This window comes from Anas acuta, chromosome 1 (assembly GCF_963932015.1).
Source record: "Anas acuta chromosome 1, bAnaAcu1.1, whole genome shotgun sequence".
NCBI lineage: Eukaryota > Metazoa > Chordata > Aves > Anseriformes > Anatidae > Anas > Anas acuta.
Window position 1 is genome coordinate 174,487,493 of NC_088979.1, and position 21,123 is coordinate 174,508,615.

Sequence of the window (21,123 nt, forward strand, 5' to 3'; positions counted from 1 at the left end):
AACTAAGGTGAAGGAGATGCTTTTCATATGTTTTTTTTTTCAAGACATCTGTTAGAATAGACTTGGTTAATCTGCATCCAGGTTAAGGGGAAGAAAAAAATAAATAAATAAATTTTAAAAAAGCTTATTAGCCTGTCAAGGAAAGAAAAGACAGTGGTGCTTGAACATTACTTTTGATTTTCTATTCATGTGGATTTTCATGCTTTCTGTCCTTTCTTTGTTCTTGTGAATAAGAGGAATGCTAAAATGACAAAGCAAAAGAAACCACTGGCAGAAAAGTTAAAGAAAAATTAATCATCTCCGGAAGAAACAGGGAGGGGAAATCTTTCTCTGAAAATGTCTCTGTTCTGTGTGGAAGGCAGGTGGCTGGAAGGCAGGTTAGGACATTGGCACTGCCAATATCCTAACATGGTGAAAATTTTCCACTGGACATTGTATGTAAAGATGGAGCATACACAAGTGCTAAAAGCTATGAAATGCATGCTGCTGCCAACAGAATTTGCTTAATCTATATTGTACTGTCATAACCTGAAAGATTGACATTTAGTGACGTATTTCAATAAACAAAATCTCCAAACAATAGCGTTTGGAACTACTTCAAGATCTTTACCAATATGTATTTAGGTATTACCTGATGTTTGTTATTTTAATTCCAATAGGAAATGTAACTTAATATAATGATGGGGCAAATCAAGACTGGAAGATCTGGTCTTCAGCCAGATATCTAATATTTAAAGGCATATTTCTTATAATCTTCTGTAGCTAGAGGCTCCAAAGTCTGGAAACAAAGAAGTCTCACAAACAAACAAAAGTTGTTTGAAGAGTGGAAATAATGAAGCCTTTTCTCTTATGGATGTTTGTTCTGTGCCCCATTCTTCCCCTTCTTGCCCAAGCACTGCAGTGATCTCAGTTTTCCTCTGCCAGGAGCAAGGCGAGCTGAGCCCTACCTGGCAGTGAGGTGTTTGCTGGCTGGGCTTCCAGCAGGCCAGACGGAACAGGTAATGCCAGCATCGGCTGCAGACCCTTTTGATGCAAAGTCTAATTTATGTCTTTGCCTTCTACTCAGACTATGAATTTCTTTATGATAGCTGTTTAAGTTGTCCGCCACTCTTCAACAGGTTCAGCATTATTAGCAGGTAGATAGAGAATCAAAACCTTATTTCTCTTGGAGACCAAGAACAAAAATCCAAAACATAGCTAAACAAAACACTTACAACCTCTTTCTTCCCCATGTCTGATGTCTGCTCTAGTTGACTAGACAATCTTGTAGGTGCAGAGCATGAAGGTCTTTTCCAACCTAAACGATTCCGTGATTCTATGAAACACATTCTGCCATCAACACTTCTCATTTGGTATGTCTGAAGGTAAATGCAACCAAGTTCTGCAGTATGATCGTCAGCTTCACCAACAGATAAACTTCTATCATGGTACATTTTCTACAGTTTAGGACATGAAGGTGATCCCTCAAAGGCTATCAGTCTCTCAGCCAGTTATTTTTGGTATGAGCTCTTGGAAATTGTGATTGCACAAAGCACGAATCAATACAAACTTTTCCCATTTCAGGCACTTTTCTTTGTAATATATCTACTGAAGTTGAAAACATGACCTGAAAAAACACTCTGCTTGTTTAACTCTTCCTTCCAAAAATGCTGAAAAGCTCTCAGGAGACTCTCAGCCACTGAAGTCAGGAAAATCCTTCTGTATCACCTATAATAAAACAGCTACCCTTACTCCAGAAAGGCTCATATCTCCTGCAAAATTCACAAGAAGGCAGGGGAGAGATACACAGGACCTCATCCCATCCAGACCTTTACTGTTACAGGTGACATTACTATAAAAATAGAAAGCTCCAATTCAAAAGACAGTTATTATATCTTGAGTAACATTGATACATTTATTTAATTGTAATTTACTTTTCATTCATAAAAAGGACAAAGCACAGTCCTGCTCTACTCTTTTGAAAAAAAAAAAAAAAAAAAAAAAGGAAGATAAAAATTAACTAAAAAACAGTTCAATATTCATCAGTATCAAATAATAGTAATATCAAGTTTCCTGAAATATAAAGAAACAACAAATATGTCTATCTATATAAACTTTAATTAAGAACCTTGCATTTTAAAGCAGGTGATACATCAGTTAGTTTTTCTTGACAACAATTTGAAACTGAAGATCCCAGTCAAGTCTATACAATTATGTGAAACAATGAAGAACCTTGAACTACCTGATCAGTATGTGAGACCTACCTCATCTGTGCTGCTGATTAAAAAAAAAAAAAAAAAAAAAAAAGTGTATTTCCCTCCCAGGTCATTTTCATGCAAAAACTAACCACTGCTGCTTTTTACACGATGTATTAGAAAAGTAAAAGGCAATCATGCATTTGGCAAAAGATTTAGTTGTGGTTGTAGATAATATAAAAATGAGTCATACTGCAAAAGAACCAAACCAAATGAAATACAATAAAACGCATTATTTTTTTTTTTTGTACAGAAGGCTTACAGCATATTTGTTATTCATGTATGAAGACAGCTCATTTCTCTTTCAAATAATTATACAATTTACGAAACTCAGTAGTGCTTGACACTTTGACATTCCTCTATAGGGAAGTTGTCACTTTCACCTATTTAAAAAATTTTCATCTTGTAACAAATATTTAAAATTAAACTAAAACAATATTATTGATATTCCTTAATGAAGACTCTACACTTTTACATGTAAATATATAGTACAAAATTATACAAATTAAAGAAAGGGGTGTAAATTATTAATAGACCTACTCTTGCTTCATGTAAATATTATTATTATGGACCTCTACAGTATCAGTTCTAAAAAGATAAAATCTATTTCTAAGTAGCCAGCAAGGTTGTGCTAATAAAATATGATTCAAAGCTTATAATTCTTGAAGCATCAGACATTGCACTATTACTTGAGCCAGCTGATTCAATATCACTGTGTTTCTTCAACATTCACACTCTAATTCCCAGCACACCATGGAAAATGTAAGGAATGTGCATTTCTTTAAAAACAAACAAAACAAAACAAAAAACTACTGAAACACCCTGGATACAGTCAGAACAAAAACATTCTCAATCTCTAATAGAGCTCCCATTTCACCAAGGCCATAGTAAACATTTAAATTCAACTAACAGTTGGGATCTGACTCATGTATTAACACACAGTTGGATCATTCAGTACTCTACCAAATAGGGGAACAGTCTCAGAACTTTAAAACTCTTATTTACAACACTATGAACATTAGAATAATATCAAATTCTTGAAAAAGCATATAATTCTCCCAAATGTACGCTTCACTACAGGAAGATAACATCTGGTATCTGCAGCATAGAAATGTAAATATATTTTTTTTACTGTGCTACTCTGTTTTTGCCACTTACTGTATATCTTTTTATTTTTTCTATTTTAAATCTTTTCATTTAAAAAATAACATAAGTTTCCTACCATTTCATGGTCCATTTAGCTGATTTTAGCGCGGACTCCATCTTCAGTCTCCTAACTGTTATATTGCTACCTTAATAATAATATAATAATACTAAATCAAAACCAACATATTATGCTGCTTCCCTGAAAGCTGACATTTCACTCCTAAAATCAGGAACAATGACCATAACAGAATTTTCAACAGAATTATTTTTAAAAAAAAGAATATGGTAAATCCAGTGTCAGTAAAGTACAGGTAAATTCCTTTAAGGTGAGCATGCTACAAGTGTCTCAGGTATTCTGAACATATTAAAAAAATTCCTTGTAACTGACTTTTATTTCAGGTCCTTCAAATTGTATCCAATAGCCTCAAGAAATATAGCTGTAAAAATAAACAAAATGTTTTTGCTTTGACTGTCTCTCTAAAAACCAGTAATCCCAATAAATGATGATGGGGCCATTCAAAAATATGCAGTACACAAAACATATAGGATAGTACAGACAGACGTAGTACTCTTACATTTATCACATACAATCAACATTTCAATCTCTATTATATTTCACAATTTGTTATTCAAGTTAAAGCACCTACGTATGGTGATTTTACTTTCACTGTACAGCCTATGTTATTGGGTTTTAACACTGTAACTTGCCCCATTGGACCGAATCATGCAACTGTCACAGATCAGCATAAGTGTTTTATAAGGCATATTGGAACAAGTTAAAAATATCTCTTATCCTTTCAAAAGTTGATTTACTTAATGAAGGAGTTCCTGGATGCCTCAGTCCTCTTAAAGTTCATAGGAAATTGGTAGGGTGATTTATTTTAAAGTGTAATTTATTTGGCTTAGGATGGTGCCACAGGAATCGAGAGTCGCAGTCCTCATTTTCAAGGGGAGTTCCTTGCGTTCGGTTGAGGACAAGATAAATCCAGCTACATTCAGAATCCCGAGTAGGCAAGGACACCGAGGGTAGGCAGCACCAGGCCCAGAAGCAGAGTCGGTACTCCAGCAGTGGCACCTGCACATCGAACAGATAACAGCACAGTGTTATTTTACTTCAGCATTACTCTCAGTGTGGAGAAACAACCTTGGATGCAAGCAAGAATGCAGGGTATGAAGGCCAGAAAACCAGCTGGCATATCTCAACACAGCTTCCTACCTGTATGCATAATCTGAAATGGACAAAGAGACTTTCTCAGTACAGCCGAGGACTTGGTCTTTTGTTCTGCAAGAGTTGTTTATGCAGTGTGTTTATACAAGCAGCAAAGCCATTCAGAACACATCAGTGTATTTTGATTTGGATGGTCCAACAAGCCAGGAGGTTATACCAGGAGGTAAAAGGTCAAAATAAATATTTAAACACTTGAAAACAAAATTAATGGAGTCTTTGAAATGTGACAAAGCAAAGAGACACCTTTGGAAATGTTAATGTTATTATGATCAGCAATAATCTGAGAGATGTCAAAGAGCCTGATCCATTTGTTTACCAGCTAGATTACAAAGTCCAGATGGCTGACTTCTAGCAGTGTGGCATTTACACACTGATGTCTGTTAAAGTCACAAGGGTCTTTCTTAAACAAATATTTTAAGACAAAAAATATTAATTGACAGCTTACAAGCTTTACTTGACTTGCTCTGGTAATCAGGCATAAGAATTGCTATTATGTTAAATGTCTTGTGTTGCTGTGGACCAGCTCCTCATCAAGAAGCATGTATGTGACAAAATAACCCAGCCAAATTGATAATGAATGTGAGCCTGGCTGTTAGTCCTGGAGATTGGCCAAAGGTTTTGGAGAATGGGCTATTCTGTCATCCCAGAAAGGTGGGACCTAGCTTACTGTTGCTCACATTGCTGTTGAACACACACTAAGGAGTTTGCAACTGGTGGCAACAATCCTGAGGCACTGCTGGAACCTACCTGCTGGATGGCTCCTTAGCCAATGTTCCTCTGAATGAGGACAAAAACAGACTGAAAAGGTATCACGTGAAACAAGCAGCACAGATTTCAGCAGGTAGTCCTAATGTAGCTAACGACAAGCACAATACATTAAATTTCAAGCATTCTTTTATAGAAAGTCCCAAAATAGCATTCACATCCTGCATGTGAATGGCCACATAAATCACATCATTTTCTCCAACTTTATTCAGGCTTCCAGAAAGACAGATCTGTAGGTTTTATGTAGCTGCCTGAGAAGTATTTGCATCTTTCAGTATAAGTAAAGAGCTTAATTCTTCATTTTCAAACTTCCTATTAGTAAAGCACTTTACTAATTATAAATTAGCAAAACAAGATAAAGTGTGAAAAAAATGCTGTTTTGAAGTGTGAATTTGGCCAAATAAATACCAGTAAATTCCCTCAAGCATTTATTTCTCGCAGTATTTCCTACCCACAATAATAAGGAGAAAGTAAGGAAACTAGATGGAAATGAAACTGACTGATAACAAAAACAATTTTCATAAAGTATGTGGGCCAAGTCCAAAACAGAAAACTCCTGGATTCATCAGCTCAACAGTCAGTTGTAGGTATATGAAAGTGATATCATTCATTTGTGGTTCCTACATGCATAATTGCAGGGATTTTGTTTCTGATGGGGTTTTCATGAAATGTCTCAACACAGTATATGTTTGACTTCCTTCTACTCAGTGTTTTCTGTGATGTACAATACTTGTACTATTTGCAAGTTGCCCATGTTCATAGCACTATCTCCTGTCCTCATTTGGCTCCAAACATTTTTATTTTTTTTCCCAGGCAATTCTTTGGAAATCCAGTTGGGATCATATCTCAAACTAGAACACTTATTCTTCTTTCCTTACAATTGACTTATTAAATACAGTTCTTCCCAACTAATTCCTGAGCATTGGTATGGTGAGAATAAAGAGCTGGGTCTAAAGACACCTTTCAGCCAAAATCTATGTGCACCCTCCCCACCCCAGGAATGGAAGGATACTTATGAGGTGGCCAAATACCACACAAGATATGCAAGATTCATGGTGCAAGTCATTTAACAGAAAGGGGACCATAAGCCGCTAGCAAGTGGAAGGCCTAACCTGTTTACAGGAGGCCTTCAGCAATGAATTTAAGTGCTACTAGAAAGGCAGACTGAAAGGCTTGACCCATGGCTGAAGCTCTATGCAAACTGCATCAGAGATCTACTCAGAAAACAGCTTCAGAGATGGAGCCAACTATTCCCCCTCTTTTTTTTCTGCCACAGGAGGTGGGAACAAGTACTTTTACATCATCCTGGTTTCTCTGTTGTCCAGCCAGGAAGAAACTCCACAGTATCTCTGCCATGAATCCAGGATTTTAGGGCTTTCCCCAGATAATTTATTTTCAACTTCAGCTGTATTCCTCTTCTTCTCCACCCTCCAAGTCCACTATCTAACTCCTCCTGACTCTGCTACTCACTCAAATGATGATATTCTGCTGCTTCTCTCTCTTTTCTGTCCCCACTACTAAACTCCACCCTCAGCTTTCTTTTGCTTCTGACCTCTAAAAACTCTGCTCCCACTCCCACTGTTTCCCCTAATACTGTAGGGTTTCTTTCTTCTGAAGTACTTTCTGATATCCAAGCATTTGGAAAACAAGACAAGAGACCAACAAATCATTCTCCATTGTCTCAAATCAGCTGTACACAGTACAGCTCAGTAAAAGGTAAATGAAAGAAAATACTAAAAAAAGATTGCTTTTGTAAGTATCCATAAATGGAGGAAGTTTATCCTTAAGACATACATAAACTTATGTTCAAATGTATTCTCATACATAACAACTATTATATTTTGGCAATTGTGAAAGTATATTTATTCGTACTTTTAGTGATTTATAAGATGTGAATATTTTTTGTAGTCTCTATACACAAATATCAATTTATAATGAATAAATAATAGCCACAGAAAATATGTTCTAGATTCTGGATCTAAGAATATCCACAAAAATGTATTCTGTCTTTGTCAGAACAGGAAAATGCAGTTGGGAAGACACAACTAAAGTCCCATTTTGAATGCTTCTGATGAAAGAAAAAATGAAGAAAAGTTTTCTGAGTGAAGCTCTATGATGAGCAAGTATGAGGAAATTTCTATTTGCATGTAACTATTCTACAAAGAGAAAGGAATAATAAGTCTTCCTCTGAGACGCATTAACTAGCTCCAGAATTGAGAGTTAGCAGTTTACCTCATTGCAGCAGTTTCTTCAAGGTTTAGACACTGGTGCACAGATGCTTAAAACAGCTTTCCACAGTGAAGCAAATCCTACCCTCAGACAACTCATCAGCAGAACAGAACATTAGGACAATAAATGCACATTAAATTTATGCACATTAAATTTTTCTTCTCTCTCTTTTTTTTTTTTATTTAATTATTTTTCCTTCTTGTTAGATTATGGACCCACGTGTCAGGAGCCATACTTTACTTGAAATATTATTCACCACTGCATGAAGGCCCATATATTCCTGTAGCTCATGAATGGAAATTAATGTAAGTTTTGCCTGAGTAAAAACCATAGGATTTAATTCTGTGCAATAGAGTAAAGCAGTTGTGATCTGTCAGTTTTAACAATCTTTTAAAAAATAGAGAAATGCCAGAAATGCCACACAGTGAATATGCAGATATAAACATGTGGATGTAAATTAAAACAGAATAATTATTGAACATCTCCTGAAGTCTAGCCAGGTATGAGCTGGATATATTTAGCATGTAAAGCTTCATTCTCCTTCTTCATTCTTCAAACAGTCGTGTTTGTTCTGTAATCTCAACCAGTATCATGTCTCCAGCCTGCATGCAAGTTACAGCCACCAAAGTAGGGGACAAAACTGAAGGAGTATTACATGACCTAATTACCATTCCTAATAACTCACTATGTGTGGACATCAGATTAAGATTCCTCATTTCTTTCAAATAAACATGAATCACATACCTTAAATGCATTTTTTTTTCCAGCCACCTTAAACATTTGCTGTGAAATCTTGTTTTCTTCCTATATTCCCATGAAGGCCTTACTACTGCCTGCTACAGAGTTCCTGTAGTTGATATTTTTAAGCCTAGGACTAAACTATATACAAAGAACATAGCTTAAAATTGAATACAATTTGTATGTGATGCATGCAGTTATCATAACTATTTTCCTGCCTTCTGTTCTCAGCAGCCTTTAGGGATAACTTTCTCATGAATGGCTGTTTACCTGAGCAAATGAAGGGAACTACCACTGGACTGGTTTGCCTTCAGCAAGACCTTTACATATCACAGGAACTCCCGGTAAAGTCCCACTAATCCACAGCTTTCTATTTGTATTTTATATTCTGCATTGCCATCTCAATTATATAAAGTCTAGGATGAAATTTTAGACATGACTGGAGATCTCAAATTTTACTGACATCTTGAACAATAGGCAACATGTTTCCAATTATATTCAAAAGGAATGAAATTAATGCCTAAATGAAACAAGCATTAAAACAATTCAGACATCTATATATTTCCCAAGACTTTGCAATGACTTGATATTAAAAATATGTCATTATTTTCTTTAAATGTTACTTATCTTAAAGATAAGGCATTTTTGGTCCTTTTCCCAACATTAGTATCCTTCTTATACTGGACTGTAAAAAAATGTACAGGACTATTTAGAAATCTTACTTTCATCAGGTCTGCAAACCAGGAAATTAGTTACTGGTCATCTGTGAAACTGTCATACATAAATAACTTCTCTTTCTCAGTGAGAAAGTGTCTGTCCTGCCAACGTACACAAACTTCAAGCTGTTCCTTGGCTAATAATAAGCTGATCTTGTTGTGGCAAACCTCTTTCTCCCCTTTTGTTGTCAGGAATGATTGTTCAAGACTTAATTTGCATTAAATTACATCTTTTTTTTTTTCTAGTTTCCAGGAATTGAGCATCACTGGGAATGTCTACATGACTGTTCTAGTTTAAGGAGTGTGAATTCTGTGAGTATCTCAGCTGTTCACATAGACGCAGACTGACTACCTGAATGATACAGTAGGTGCAACATGACAGAAACTACCATAAATTTATTGAGTGAGTAAGAAAAAATAAATGTTTCTTATCAGAACCGATATTTTATCATAATTCATAATTAAGTTTGTAGCAGAACAAAGTTTTATTCTTGATATTTAAGAAATGAGTGTGCCTTTGTGCCTGTTCTGCAAAATTATTTCTTTTTGAAAGAACTCCTGTCAATTTTCCTGTAAATAATATTCTCCTTTTGGAGAAGATGCCCAAGATGCATTGTCCATCAGAATGATCTGTTTCTATATTTCCCCTTTTTAGTTTAAGAAAGGTAAATTAAAATCCTTCTCATATTCTGTTTCTCCTTGCTTCCAACTAAGCATGTCCATTTCTCTGAGAAATAACTCAGCCAACTAGAAAAAAAAAGGGTATTTTTGCCTGCTCAGATCTTCTGAAAAATGTCATTAATTTATCTACTAGGTTTCATCAATATCTGTTTTCTGAGTGTTTCCATATTTATCCAGGCAGGACAGTAAACTGGGAAGGGAGAAAATACGTTTTTTTAGGTTAAATTGCATAAAATAAGTGTGTGGGTTCGTTGACCTGTGAACTGCCTTCTGAAAAGAAAATTGCACTTGTCCCAGACAGAAACTGTGTCTTTATGAAAGGCAACCGCAACAGAAATAGGAAATATCAGCAGGCATGGTTAAAATTCTTCTATCCCTAATCATGGAAATGGAAAGTAACTGAACTAATTAGAATATGTTTATCTAGCATCAGTGGCAGCATTGCTAAGTCATAAGTCCAACTTTCCCTTGTCTAGGAATACCTTTGTTTAGGTATGAGGAAATTTTCCTCTTGTCTATGCCATGAACATTTCAAGAAAGGCTCTACAGAGTAATTCACAGCCCTGTGAATCAGTTTTGCAGCAGAGTAGATGTGTATGCTGGCAATAATGCTGTCTGTGCATTTGCCTGTGCTTTGTGCTGTGCTAATGTTTTCTGTGTAGCTCTAGAACAGTTTTAAAACTTCTACAAGAACAAGAGACAGAGCATTACAAACATGTTTAAAGGACTACTGGTGGTCTGGGTGGTTTGTCCACCCACTGTGTTAGTCTTTTTTCTTCTGCTTGAGAAGCCATATCCCAGAGCCAAGTGAACTTTTTTGTTTTGCTCTGGCAATGGCACCTGACTTGCTGGCAGTGCCCACTGGCAGCTGCACGGGCTTCTTTTCTATTGACTCTGGCCCTGCTGGAGACCTGGTCTGCCAACATGAAAAGATGCATTAGACTCTGAGCAAAATGAGATAATATTCAGTTGGCAGACTATTAGTAAATTTCAATAAATGTGAATTATTTATCAGCCCTCTTCCCTTTCACATCTGTAATGCTCATTACAGACTATTTTGCATGGATAGTTAAGTAGAAGACCACAGGTAGCATTATTAAAAAAGTATTTTTAAAGTGGTACACTCAGGAAATAATAACAAGAAAAATCTGTGGAGGCCCATTTGTGACCCAGGCAAAAGTTGTATTTGTGCACATTTTGTGAGTTTCATGACAGTTTCTGTGACATAAAGGCTCGTCATACCTCCCAGCATCTACTCTGTCTCTCCACTGCAAGCAATCACTCCTGACAAATTGGCTCACCAGAAGCACCAGCATTACTGCCAGACCAAGTAAGGCTGAATCATGTGTTCAGCTAAGAAGTGTTTGCTGCTGGAAACTGCTGAAGCAGCAAGAGGAGCCTGGAACAAGTTTTCATAGCTTGTCCATATAGAAAAGCTCATTTGTAATTACACCAATTGTCTGGTGTGGCAAAACACTTGGCCGTGAATGTTCCACATGGATACATTCTGCACTGCCTCAGAAATTATGGTTGATAACCACTAAGAGGAAATTGATCTTCCTCTGAGTGACTTGTGACAGGTTTTTAATCAGAAAGGGATAACATTTCAGGAAAAAAAAAAAAAAAAAAAAAAGGGAGGCCAAAAGAGAAAGTTTCATTGTAGCCGTGAAAAGAAGAAAAAGGGCAGATCTTTGGAGAACTGGTATGTCTGGGGATTTCTGAGTGAGGAACCTGCTCCTCCTTATTCAAGAAAACAAGGACTTGTGAATGCTTTTACAAGTAAATGTGTTCCAAGTATATACCAGATAAGTCACTCCTTTTCACTTGCAAATAGCTCAAATTTTTACAACCACATAGTAAAACGGGTGAACAGCAGGAACTTTAGGTGCAAAATGGTGGTGAATTGATCGAAAAATACTCCAGTTTTGGAATTTTCTATGTTCTTGGAAACAGATGTAATGTATAAATACTGAGGTACTTTTAAAACCTGTCTTAGAAGTCTTCACCTTTCAGTCTGGAAGCTCTTACATATCACAAGATGAAGAGTGGTGCTCTCAGCCTCTACAAAAGCAGCCATTCCCAGTCTCAGTGGGCTGGATGACAGTGCTTGCCTCACGGCAGGGAGAGGCCTCCTTGCACATCCCTCCTCAGAGTGCAACAAGACTCGCACACATGGTATGGAGCAGGTATGACGCTCATGAATTTGGCCATATGCTATCCAGTCATCAAACAGGCTTTAGAGCATGGTGAAAGTGACATATATGGCATTAACCTCTAAGTCCTAATATATGGCATTAACATCTAAGTCCTTCAAGTATTCTGAAAAAGACATGGAACATTTCAGTATGTAATAAGATGTACTACTTAATACAGCTACGAAAGGGAGGCAAAAATACACAAAAATATTTCCCATATGGTCACCAGCACTTAAAAGATAAGTTTGATTTAGCAAATATATGGCTTTTATCTATGCTTTATACCCATAGTAACAAATCCATCTACATGAATTCAATGCTGCCAAATAATCACAGAACAGACTGTGCTTCTAATGAAACATAATTTAATGTACCATCAAAGTTCAGAAGTTATACAGTTCATAGGAGCACAAAATGGCTGGTTGGAAGGTGCTCCTGGGGCCATCTAGTCTGACTTCCCACTTCAGGCCTGTCACCAACATTGGATGTCAGCTTTGCCTAGCTGAGACACAAAAATCTCCAAAGATGAAGAAAGCACATGCTCTTTGGTGACCTGTCTCAGTGCTGAAATTTCACTTCTTGGTGAAATTTTTCTTGGAGTCTAGTCTAAACTTCCCAAATTATAATTTCAGGCCACTGCCCTATGTGATATCATCTGACATTATCTAGACCTTGGATCTATAATCTTTGTTCTTTATACCATTATGCACTTGTTAGATTGCCTCTTGCCACCAAACTATATAACCTTAGTGTTTATTAAAGGAACTGGACTCGGTGGTACTTCCTTAATAATAAACTAAAGAGATGTGTGCCTTCCTTATTACCAAAAAGGTTTTCTGAAGTCAGTTGGACTTTGCCAGTGAAGTAACTAGAAAAAAAGATCACTAATGGCATCTGTCAGAAAATCACTGGTTTCTGTCACACAAGAGAGGTTTTAACAAAAAATGTGTTAGAGATGGTGTCTAGCCTAGGACTTCTGGATCATTCTCCTCACCGAGAAAAAAAAAAAAAAGTAGTCTGTCTAGGTTAGGTACACAAAACTGAGAAGTTTGTGTTTTGTGAAGTTTGTGAACACTGTTAACCACTGAACTTAAAAAATACCACAAGGACTTGAATAACGCAGTTCCACTGCTTGCTACTAAAAATTAAAACATGTAAGAATTGGTTCTGGCTAGAAGGCATTCCCTTCTTCATCCCTTCATACCTGTGATCACCTCTGCTATCCTGTCTAGATTATTAAGGGGAAAAAATAATGAGATGAGTTCTCCAAAGATTACTTTAAACCACTCCAAACACCAGTTGGCTACCTTTGATTTCTCAAAGCAATTAAAAATACTGTATAAATATAGTTCAATAGTTGCCCTACGAAGAAGTAAAAGTAGAATATGCATTTGTATAAAATTAAATCATTATGCATCAAAGGAACTACTATATTAAAGCAAAATACTAATCTTGGCATTCACTCTATGGGCTAAGTGATTTTTTCTGTGATTTCTGCCTTTTGCTATATTGCTACATTTAAGGAAAAAGAGTTAAAATACATATGGAACTTTCACATTTCCTCCATCTTCTTCTAATGGCAAATCAAATGTAAAATAACAAGCAATTTGTTTCATAAAAGAGATGGAATATAGTGTTCCTGTGTAGTTCTAATGAGAAAGCTTAAAATACCCATATGATATATCTCAATAAGGAAATAAAATAATGAAGAAGAAAAACTGCCAAAATGAATTTGAATGCTACACCTTTAATTCATTGATGAATTGATGGCCCTAGTGAAACAGTAGCAGCCAAAATCTTGCCATTTTTTTTCAGAAAAGTTATTCCTAACTGCACAATGAAGCTCAATTTACTTTTCTTCTTCTCATTTTAGAAGTCAGACATTGATTGGTGAGTAACACCCAAAGTGCGGAGAACAGTAAAAAGAGTATGAAAGGATTTCTAAAGAACTAATCCTTTGTCTGTCAACTAAATATTATTCAAGCATTTCATAGTACACTTTACTGAAGCTGGGAGTATAGGGTCAGCCTCAGTGAGTCAGAAGAAAGGCCTGTCCCATTCAGGACTCCAACAGTGGTCTGTAACAAATGTAGCAGAAAGAAAAATGAATTCATTGCACATGGAATACAACTTTCATCTCATATTCATTGCTACTTCTGTCAGTCAGTAGCTCCTCAGTCAAAGGTTGGATATAGGACATTGTTTTAAATAAAGCAGTGATGGAGCAAGTATCTATCAAGTCTGTCCTGGGCAACATCCTGGCACAGGAAGTTGCACAATTTAATTTTGTGCCATGTAAAAGAGTATTACTTGGATAGTTTTCAACCTGCTGCCTGCTTTCACTGAGTACCTTTGTTCTCACACTGTGAAGAAAAGTGAATAATATTTTCATACTTACTGTCCTTACTATTCATGACTACCTTACCATCCTTAGCCTGCCTGAAGATTCCTTGCCTCTCTTGCACTCCTCATCCTGTGAGGTACCCTCATTTGACTTTCTCTGTAGTTTTTTAGTATCTTTCTCAAACATCTTTTGGAATCTTTAGAAGCTTTACTTTTTGAGATCCAACAACAGTTTAAAAATATATGTTTTCTGTGACAGTTACATCTTTCTATAGCATTCTTGCTAGAAAAATCTCTGACCTGTAATGAGTTAAAACGTAACTCAAGTGTCTCAAGTGTCTCAAGTTGAGGTAAATTTCTTTTTTTGCTAATGTTGAAAGGCATTACAGAGTTCCCAAGCACACGTGACCAAGAAATAGCCATCAGTTGGGAATTTGCAGGCAGTTCCCAAGCTCACAGTCGGGCATGTAGCAACTCAGACTGAAGATGAAAGAAATGCATGGGAGGAAGCTGCAAGGTCCTTTAAAAGACAGTAGCCACTTTTTCTGTTTTCTGGTATATAACAATACTGTCTTTTTAGCATGATTCTGATAATGAATAACTTATACTGCTTTTTTTTCGTGTGTTCTCTGGAAATTCTGTTGAGTTTTAAATCTCTGTACACACATCTAATTTCTAGTTATAAAGGCTTTCAACTACCACTGCACAGCTTAGTTCTGAGCATTACAACTAAAAATGAAATTTTGTTACACTCATACTTCCCAAGCATCCAGACTTTCTCATGTAAATAAACATAAATGAAAAAATTAACAGCATTGGCATTATCACAGGATCATGCATACTAAAAATATAAACAGATAAGAAAACATTTTCACAGTCTGCCTACTGTTGAGTTTAAATACAAGAAAAAGCAAATAAATTAAGGAAAATATGGCTTGTTCTGATATTTGTTCTAGCACTCAATATATTGTAATGCACGAAGTTACCAATTCTTAATTCTTAGAGTAAGGTTTGAAACTGGGCCCCACTAATAAATTAGAACTGTAATGAAATGAAATGTCATGATGAAGGAAAATCAAGAGAAAGAAAAGAAAACCAAGCAAGTTGCTTTAGGCAGATTTATGTACCATGTTAGAGGTTGTTCTGAGTATTTTCTACTTAATTTTCAGTCATGAGAAAACTGTCAAGTGCACTGTGAAAATTATAATTCTCATAGAGAGTTCTTTTGGATGTATATTCTTAGTTTAGTAGAACCTTATGCATAACAGTTCCAAGATCAGTAACACAGCACTGTCATGTAATATGCCTCTAGTTAGAGGCCTCTTTTCATAAGCGTTTCTCATGATTTTTACCTGTTTTCTCCTCTTAGTTTTCTTATTACTGCAACCATCTTTGCAACAGAGGGACATTTTCAAATTATGATCAAAAGATTATGACTGTTCTGCATGAAAAATGAATGATTACCTTATTTACTTGATAACAATATGTGCAATAAATAATATCCCCTATAAAGCGTAATAATAATAAAAAGAAATGAAAAGATAAAATAATTTAAATGTTTGTGTGAGTTACTGTGGGTAAAAATTTTGCATTTTGTTTTGAAAAAGCTGCATACTTCAAAGTAAATATTTTTCCAGGATCATAAAATATGCCTCTGGCAAATACTATTCATATATACATATACATATATATATTTATACGTAAGTAGTGTAAAGAGAGAGGCTGTAATTTTGTTTTCTTGCTGCAAGCATATACAATATATAAACAATTTTTTGTCCATGTTGCTATTTAAAATGAAACATTAGCCTGATTTCATATTTGAAGGTGAAAGTTCATGGTGTCTTCATTTTTTTTCACAGTATTTTCTTATATAAGAAGTTACCCTCCTCCCTCATGGATGAAATTTTAAGATTTGAGAGCTTGCTTCTATTTTTCCTTTCCCTGGCATAAATTAACTGCTAGTTAATTACTGAGGCCAGTGCAGTTACACAAGTGAAGTGAGAAAAGAACAAAGTACCCTATGGTTTTAGTTCTGACTGACTGCAAGATTGCTTTGATTGCATTAATACTAGCATTATGAGAAAGCATTGCAATCCAAAAAGCATAAAAGGGACAAAAAAAATAATCTCAGCCATTCATTTGTTTCAGAGAAAACAGATAAGCCTATTATTAGCCATTGGAACTGACTCCTTTGGTTAAACAAGTAGTTCCAATCTTCAACTGGTTATGGTATCTCAAGAATGAATCTAAAATTGTGTAACTCGTGAATTTATTATAATGGTCTTGAAAAGTATCTCCATACCTCTAATAGACCCCTAACAGGCACTGGTCATTAAAATATAACTACTACTAGTAAAATACTACTAGTTCACAGTGATTATAGTGATATGACAAAATGCAGCTCAGTATAAATGCAGTGAGTAATTTCATGATAAGTGCTTCCTTTTCAAGATGCTCAATAAAAATAAATGCTTGTAAGAATGGCTGTGTTTGATGAACTTCCTTCATATCACACTCAACATAAACTGTGTATCCCTTAGGAAGGTGGGTGACTGGCTATATGAGAGCGAAGTTGTCAGGATGTTTTACCTCCCTCTTCAGCCTGTGCCTAGGTTTTCTATGAGAAAGAGGAGGAAAACATTAAAAAAAAAAAAAAAAAAAAAAAAAGTTTCTGCCTTGGACAAGAAGCTAGAAATAACATACACTTCTAAATTCTTTTATATTTGATTTTCAAATTTAACTTACATTTGTTAAAAAGTTCTGTAGTTTTAATAACTAAATTTAGGCCTTAGGGCCAGTTAGGGTTCTTGAAAGAGACGTTATTGTACTTAAACCAGTGAAAGATGTAACTCAGCAGGTGCTTAGAATTGCACATCTACAGCAAACTGACAATGCTTTAGCCTAGCATAGCAATAGCAGCCACAAAAACCAAGAACATGGCATTGGTTTGCATAAAAAGTGCAATTCGCATGCCTGAAATACAGGTAAAAAATGCCTTATAACTTCCTGCCTTGCCTCCAGTTGCTGATCCATAAGATGCAGATCTTCTACTTTTTCTGTAGACCTTCTCTAGACCTAGGTCTCCTGTAGATCCTGTAATGCCTGCCAGCATTATGTGGTTGTCCTTGCTAATTCAGGGCACGTCAAATGCTAAAAGCTTTGTTTAAGTTTCTGAATGTTTAAACATCTGAATGACACCATAGATGACAATTGATTTAATGGAAACATAGATACCTAACTCACATGTATGAGGTGGATTACTTTGGATTTGATACAAAATGAATAAAAGCAAAACTCCAATTTGGAAGACACACAAACATTCTAGACATCCCTCTCTCTTCAGTGAATGCTTCCAGTTTGCTTAGGATTTGGTCAGTCCTGGTCAGCATCCAGGCTATTTTGAATAGTTTCATAATTCTCCCCAGTCACTTATATATGAAATTAATTTGGCTTGTAAATTTTGGAATCAGATGCCTGAAGGCAGTGGTCCTTTCTGAATTAGATAAGATGCCTTATCCTTTGCTTTCCTTAAATATTTAAGTTCCATTCTGTCCTGCTGACCAACAGAACACACATTTCTAGGAAACCAGGTCTTCTCCTCCACAAGTTTCCAAGAAAAATCATGATTACTTAAAATTTTCTCACCATTTTGTAACATAGTTCTCAATAATTATCCTTTTTGGGTAATTATTCTAAACCATCTCACACTACTAACTAGAAAATTGCCTGCTAATAAGAATTAGTAGACAGAATTTCCCATGTGTAGGTATTAAAGCTGCACTTCTCTCTGCTCTTTAGAAAAAGAATGGTTTGATTACAGAAATAGCGTGAAATTCTCACCCAGTTCTCTATAAAATGCATATACTAAAGAGACTGCCCTGTCTTTTCTCTTCTTTTCAGTCGTCTTTCCTAAATTGACTCCAGGGAATACTGCCCTCTCAGGTACTGTCCTTCCCTATCTATCTGGCGTATAGGAGAAGTTGCATCTCAAAACTTGTCTGCAGTGTGGAACACAGAGTAATGCAAAACTAGTGTTTGTAAAGCACTAACTCTTCTAGAGGTGCTAACAAAGGAGAGGTGCTATCTCTGTACAGGAGGGTTTTGGGCAGGCCTTACTGTCAATACTTAATAGTTTGGGCTCAGCATGTGCTGGCATGACGGTTCTGCTTCCAGTTTGCAACCTACGAGGTCTTTGCACCACACTAATAGTAGATAATAATATATGTGTGATACAAAGATGACCTAATAATACATGTCCAAAAGATAACAGCTGCTTCAACTTTTTTATAACTCTTAGAATGTGAAGTGATTCCCAAGGAGTATGATAATATAATGCAATTTATTATGGTTTTTGTAAAGTGGTTGACATTTTCATGAAGAAATGATACAATTAGTAGAGCGTATGCTAAATGGATTAAGAATTCACTCACCAGCAAATTTCAAAACACAATTATTGATCTGTAACCTGTGCTAAGGCACTACTTAAATTGCAAAAGTAACAGGAAAGAGATGTGCAGACCATGTCTGACCTTGTATTTAGAGTCAATACTGAGTGCAAGTTGAATCAGTCTCATCTACCCTCTTTACTAATCATCTGAACCACTCCAAAGTTGAGCGCTTTGTATTTCTCATTGCTTATTCATCTGTATGTGTTACAGCTTCCCTTCTTCCCTCAGAAGTGGAATTCCCCTAGCAAGTGGTCTGTGGACAACTGTGGACCTCTTACTTTTCTGTTACTTTCTCTCCTCTTCAAGGCAGTTGACAAAGGAATGAGATGCAGAGGTTAACAGATACTAGGAACTATAGGATTATTGCAAGTGGATTTCTCAAGTCTGAGGCCTAAACTGGGTAGTTGTGCTTGCAGTACGTTACTAAAACTGGCAGCCTAACTGGTGGCACCAGTTGAAACAGTGATATTTGGAAGACTGGCAGTGCATCCAGGATTGAGCTGGGCTGCTGCTGAAGCATCTTGTGTGTATTATCAGTTGTCAGCAAGATTTTAAGATAAACCATAATTATCAGTGCAGTTAGTCATCATTGTTGATGAGTTGTGTGCTTATCTCTGGATAATGTACAAGAGGAAAGTATTTATTCCAAGATTTCCAAGGAGCATGGGAAGAAAAAAGGAATTTCTTTCATCCCTTTCAGCTCACCTGAAATTTTAATCTGAGCTACTTCTCCATCTCCTCCTTCACTGTGTGCTCGGACCTCAACAACATATTCACCATCACTGGGGACTGGGACCTCTATTGTGTGTTTTCCAGTTGAAAACAACTTGCCTTCATGTTGTCCATCTGGCCTATATAACACCTAGGAAAGTCAGAGTAATTATAGTTACTGAAATGCTACATTTCCACAAAAACACAGTTATATATGCACAGTGAGTGAATTACAAAGTTTTCGGTTTTTTATTTATGAATGAAAACTATATATCTCAAAACACAGTCGCAAATACTACCTTTTCCATTTTTACAAAAGGTGAATCTAGACAGGATGTTTTCTCATTGCTTTCTCTATTATAAAATTACATCATCTTTTGAAAAATAGTTTCAGCCTCTCCATTCAGAATATGTACTTGAATAATGGAAGATAATAATAAAGGGGGGGGCAAGAACATCAAATAAAAATCTCACCTCTCAGTTGGGTTTTCTGACATAAAATTTATTATCATTTTCATAAATGAGATGATTCTGTTATCTACTCTCAGTGCTGTTAAACTGAATGTGACAGTATGTCTTGTGGGACCTTTAGAAAAGATCATTCTTTCTTGAATCATCTCTGGGAAACACTTTTGGCAATTCCCAGGAAGTAATTCAACCCTTCAAGGAAAATTTGTACATGTAGAATATGATACTAATTTTCTTACTTCCAAGCAAAGAGCAATCTTAAACAGGAATTAATTTTTGAAACTTTCTGTACACTCTATAGTTAGTATACACACTTGCTCTAGTTACACAGTAATTGAATCTTATAAGGTTAAGTGTCCTTTCACTTCTCCTTTCCCTGACATTAATGAGCTCATGTTCCAGGAACTGTAGTTCCCATAGAAATGGGAAAGGAAAGCTGGGCCAATGCAGCTGTTATAAGGAGAAACTATTAAAGTGTATTTTTTTTAATCATTCTGTTTAGCCAATAGACCAAAAATAATCTGCAAAAATATGATATAATCAAGTATAATATGGGAAATCAGGTTCTTGCTGTCACAAAAGAGCTAAACTTTTCCATAACATGGCTCACTATCTAAATATATGTCAGTGCCACATTGTTTTTCTTATCACATTGGCTAGGCCCACCAGCTTTAAGACTACTATTTGTGATCTCTGGGCACAGTGCTGTCATCTTTAGCATGCAAATATGTTTAAGTCCAATCAGGCATCAAAATGCATCACTGTTTACAAAATACAGTTCACATAGGATACACAAAGATAGAAATTATTTTCATAGATCATACTTTGTATCCTTCAACCGCAGATTCATTTGACATTGCCTTCACATGATCCCAGGTGATGATGTACCTTGAACCAGATCTTACAGAACTGATAATTCTTGGACGTTGGCTTGGAGCTGAAAAGCAACATATTTATAATGTGCACATAAATGAGATTTCATAAACCTTCAATGACATTTGTATTAATATATAAAAATGTAAAATTTAAAATTATGATCAATCTTAATACAGCTAAAGGGTAGTCTCCTTCCTGGAACAAACTGCTGCAGCTCCATCCAGGCAATTTTTGTATGGCTTGTGCAGTGGCTGCTTTGTGAGTTTGCCTTTCTGTGGTGTCAGAATGCAGTGGCCAGCATGACCTTTTACTATGTTGCTGACCATGTGTGTCTGCTGGCATGCA

At 36.0% G+C, this 21,123-nt stretch overlaps 1 protein-coding gene across 1 annotated transcript in view; it reads right to left on the minus strand.

The window, feature by feature from the left end:
* Positions 1-2,079: 2,079 nt before the first annotated feature.
* The window catches only part of CNTN1 (contactin 1), a 249,365-nt gene continuing 230,321 nt past the window's right edge, over positions 2,080-21,123 (minus strand). Inside the window, exons 22-24 of the mRNA XM_068669412.1 lie at positions 20,727-20,839; positions 19,429-19,585; positions 2,080-4,455 (exon numbers count right to left, since the gene is read on the minus strand). Of these exons, the coding sequence (XP_068525513.1) occupies positions 4,376-4,455; positions 19,429-19,585; positions 20,727-20,839 (350 nt within the window). The 3' untranslated portion in view covers positions 2,080-4,375. The remainder of the gene's footprint in view (positions 4,456-19,428; positions 19,586-20,726; positions 20,840-21,123) is intronic.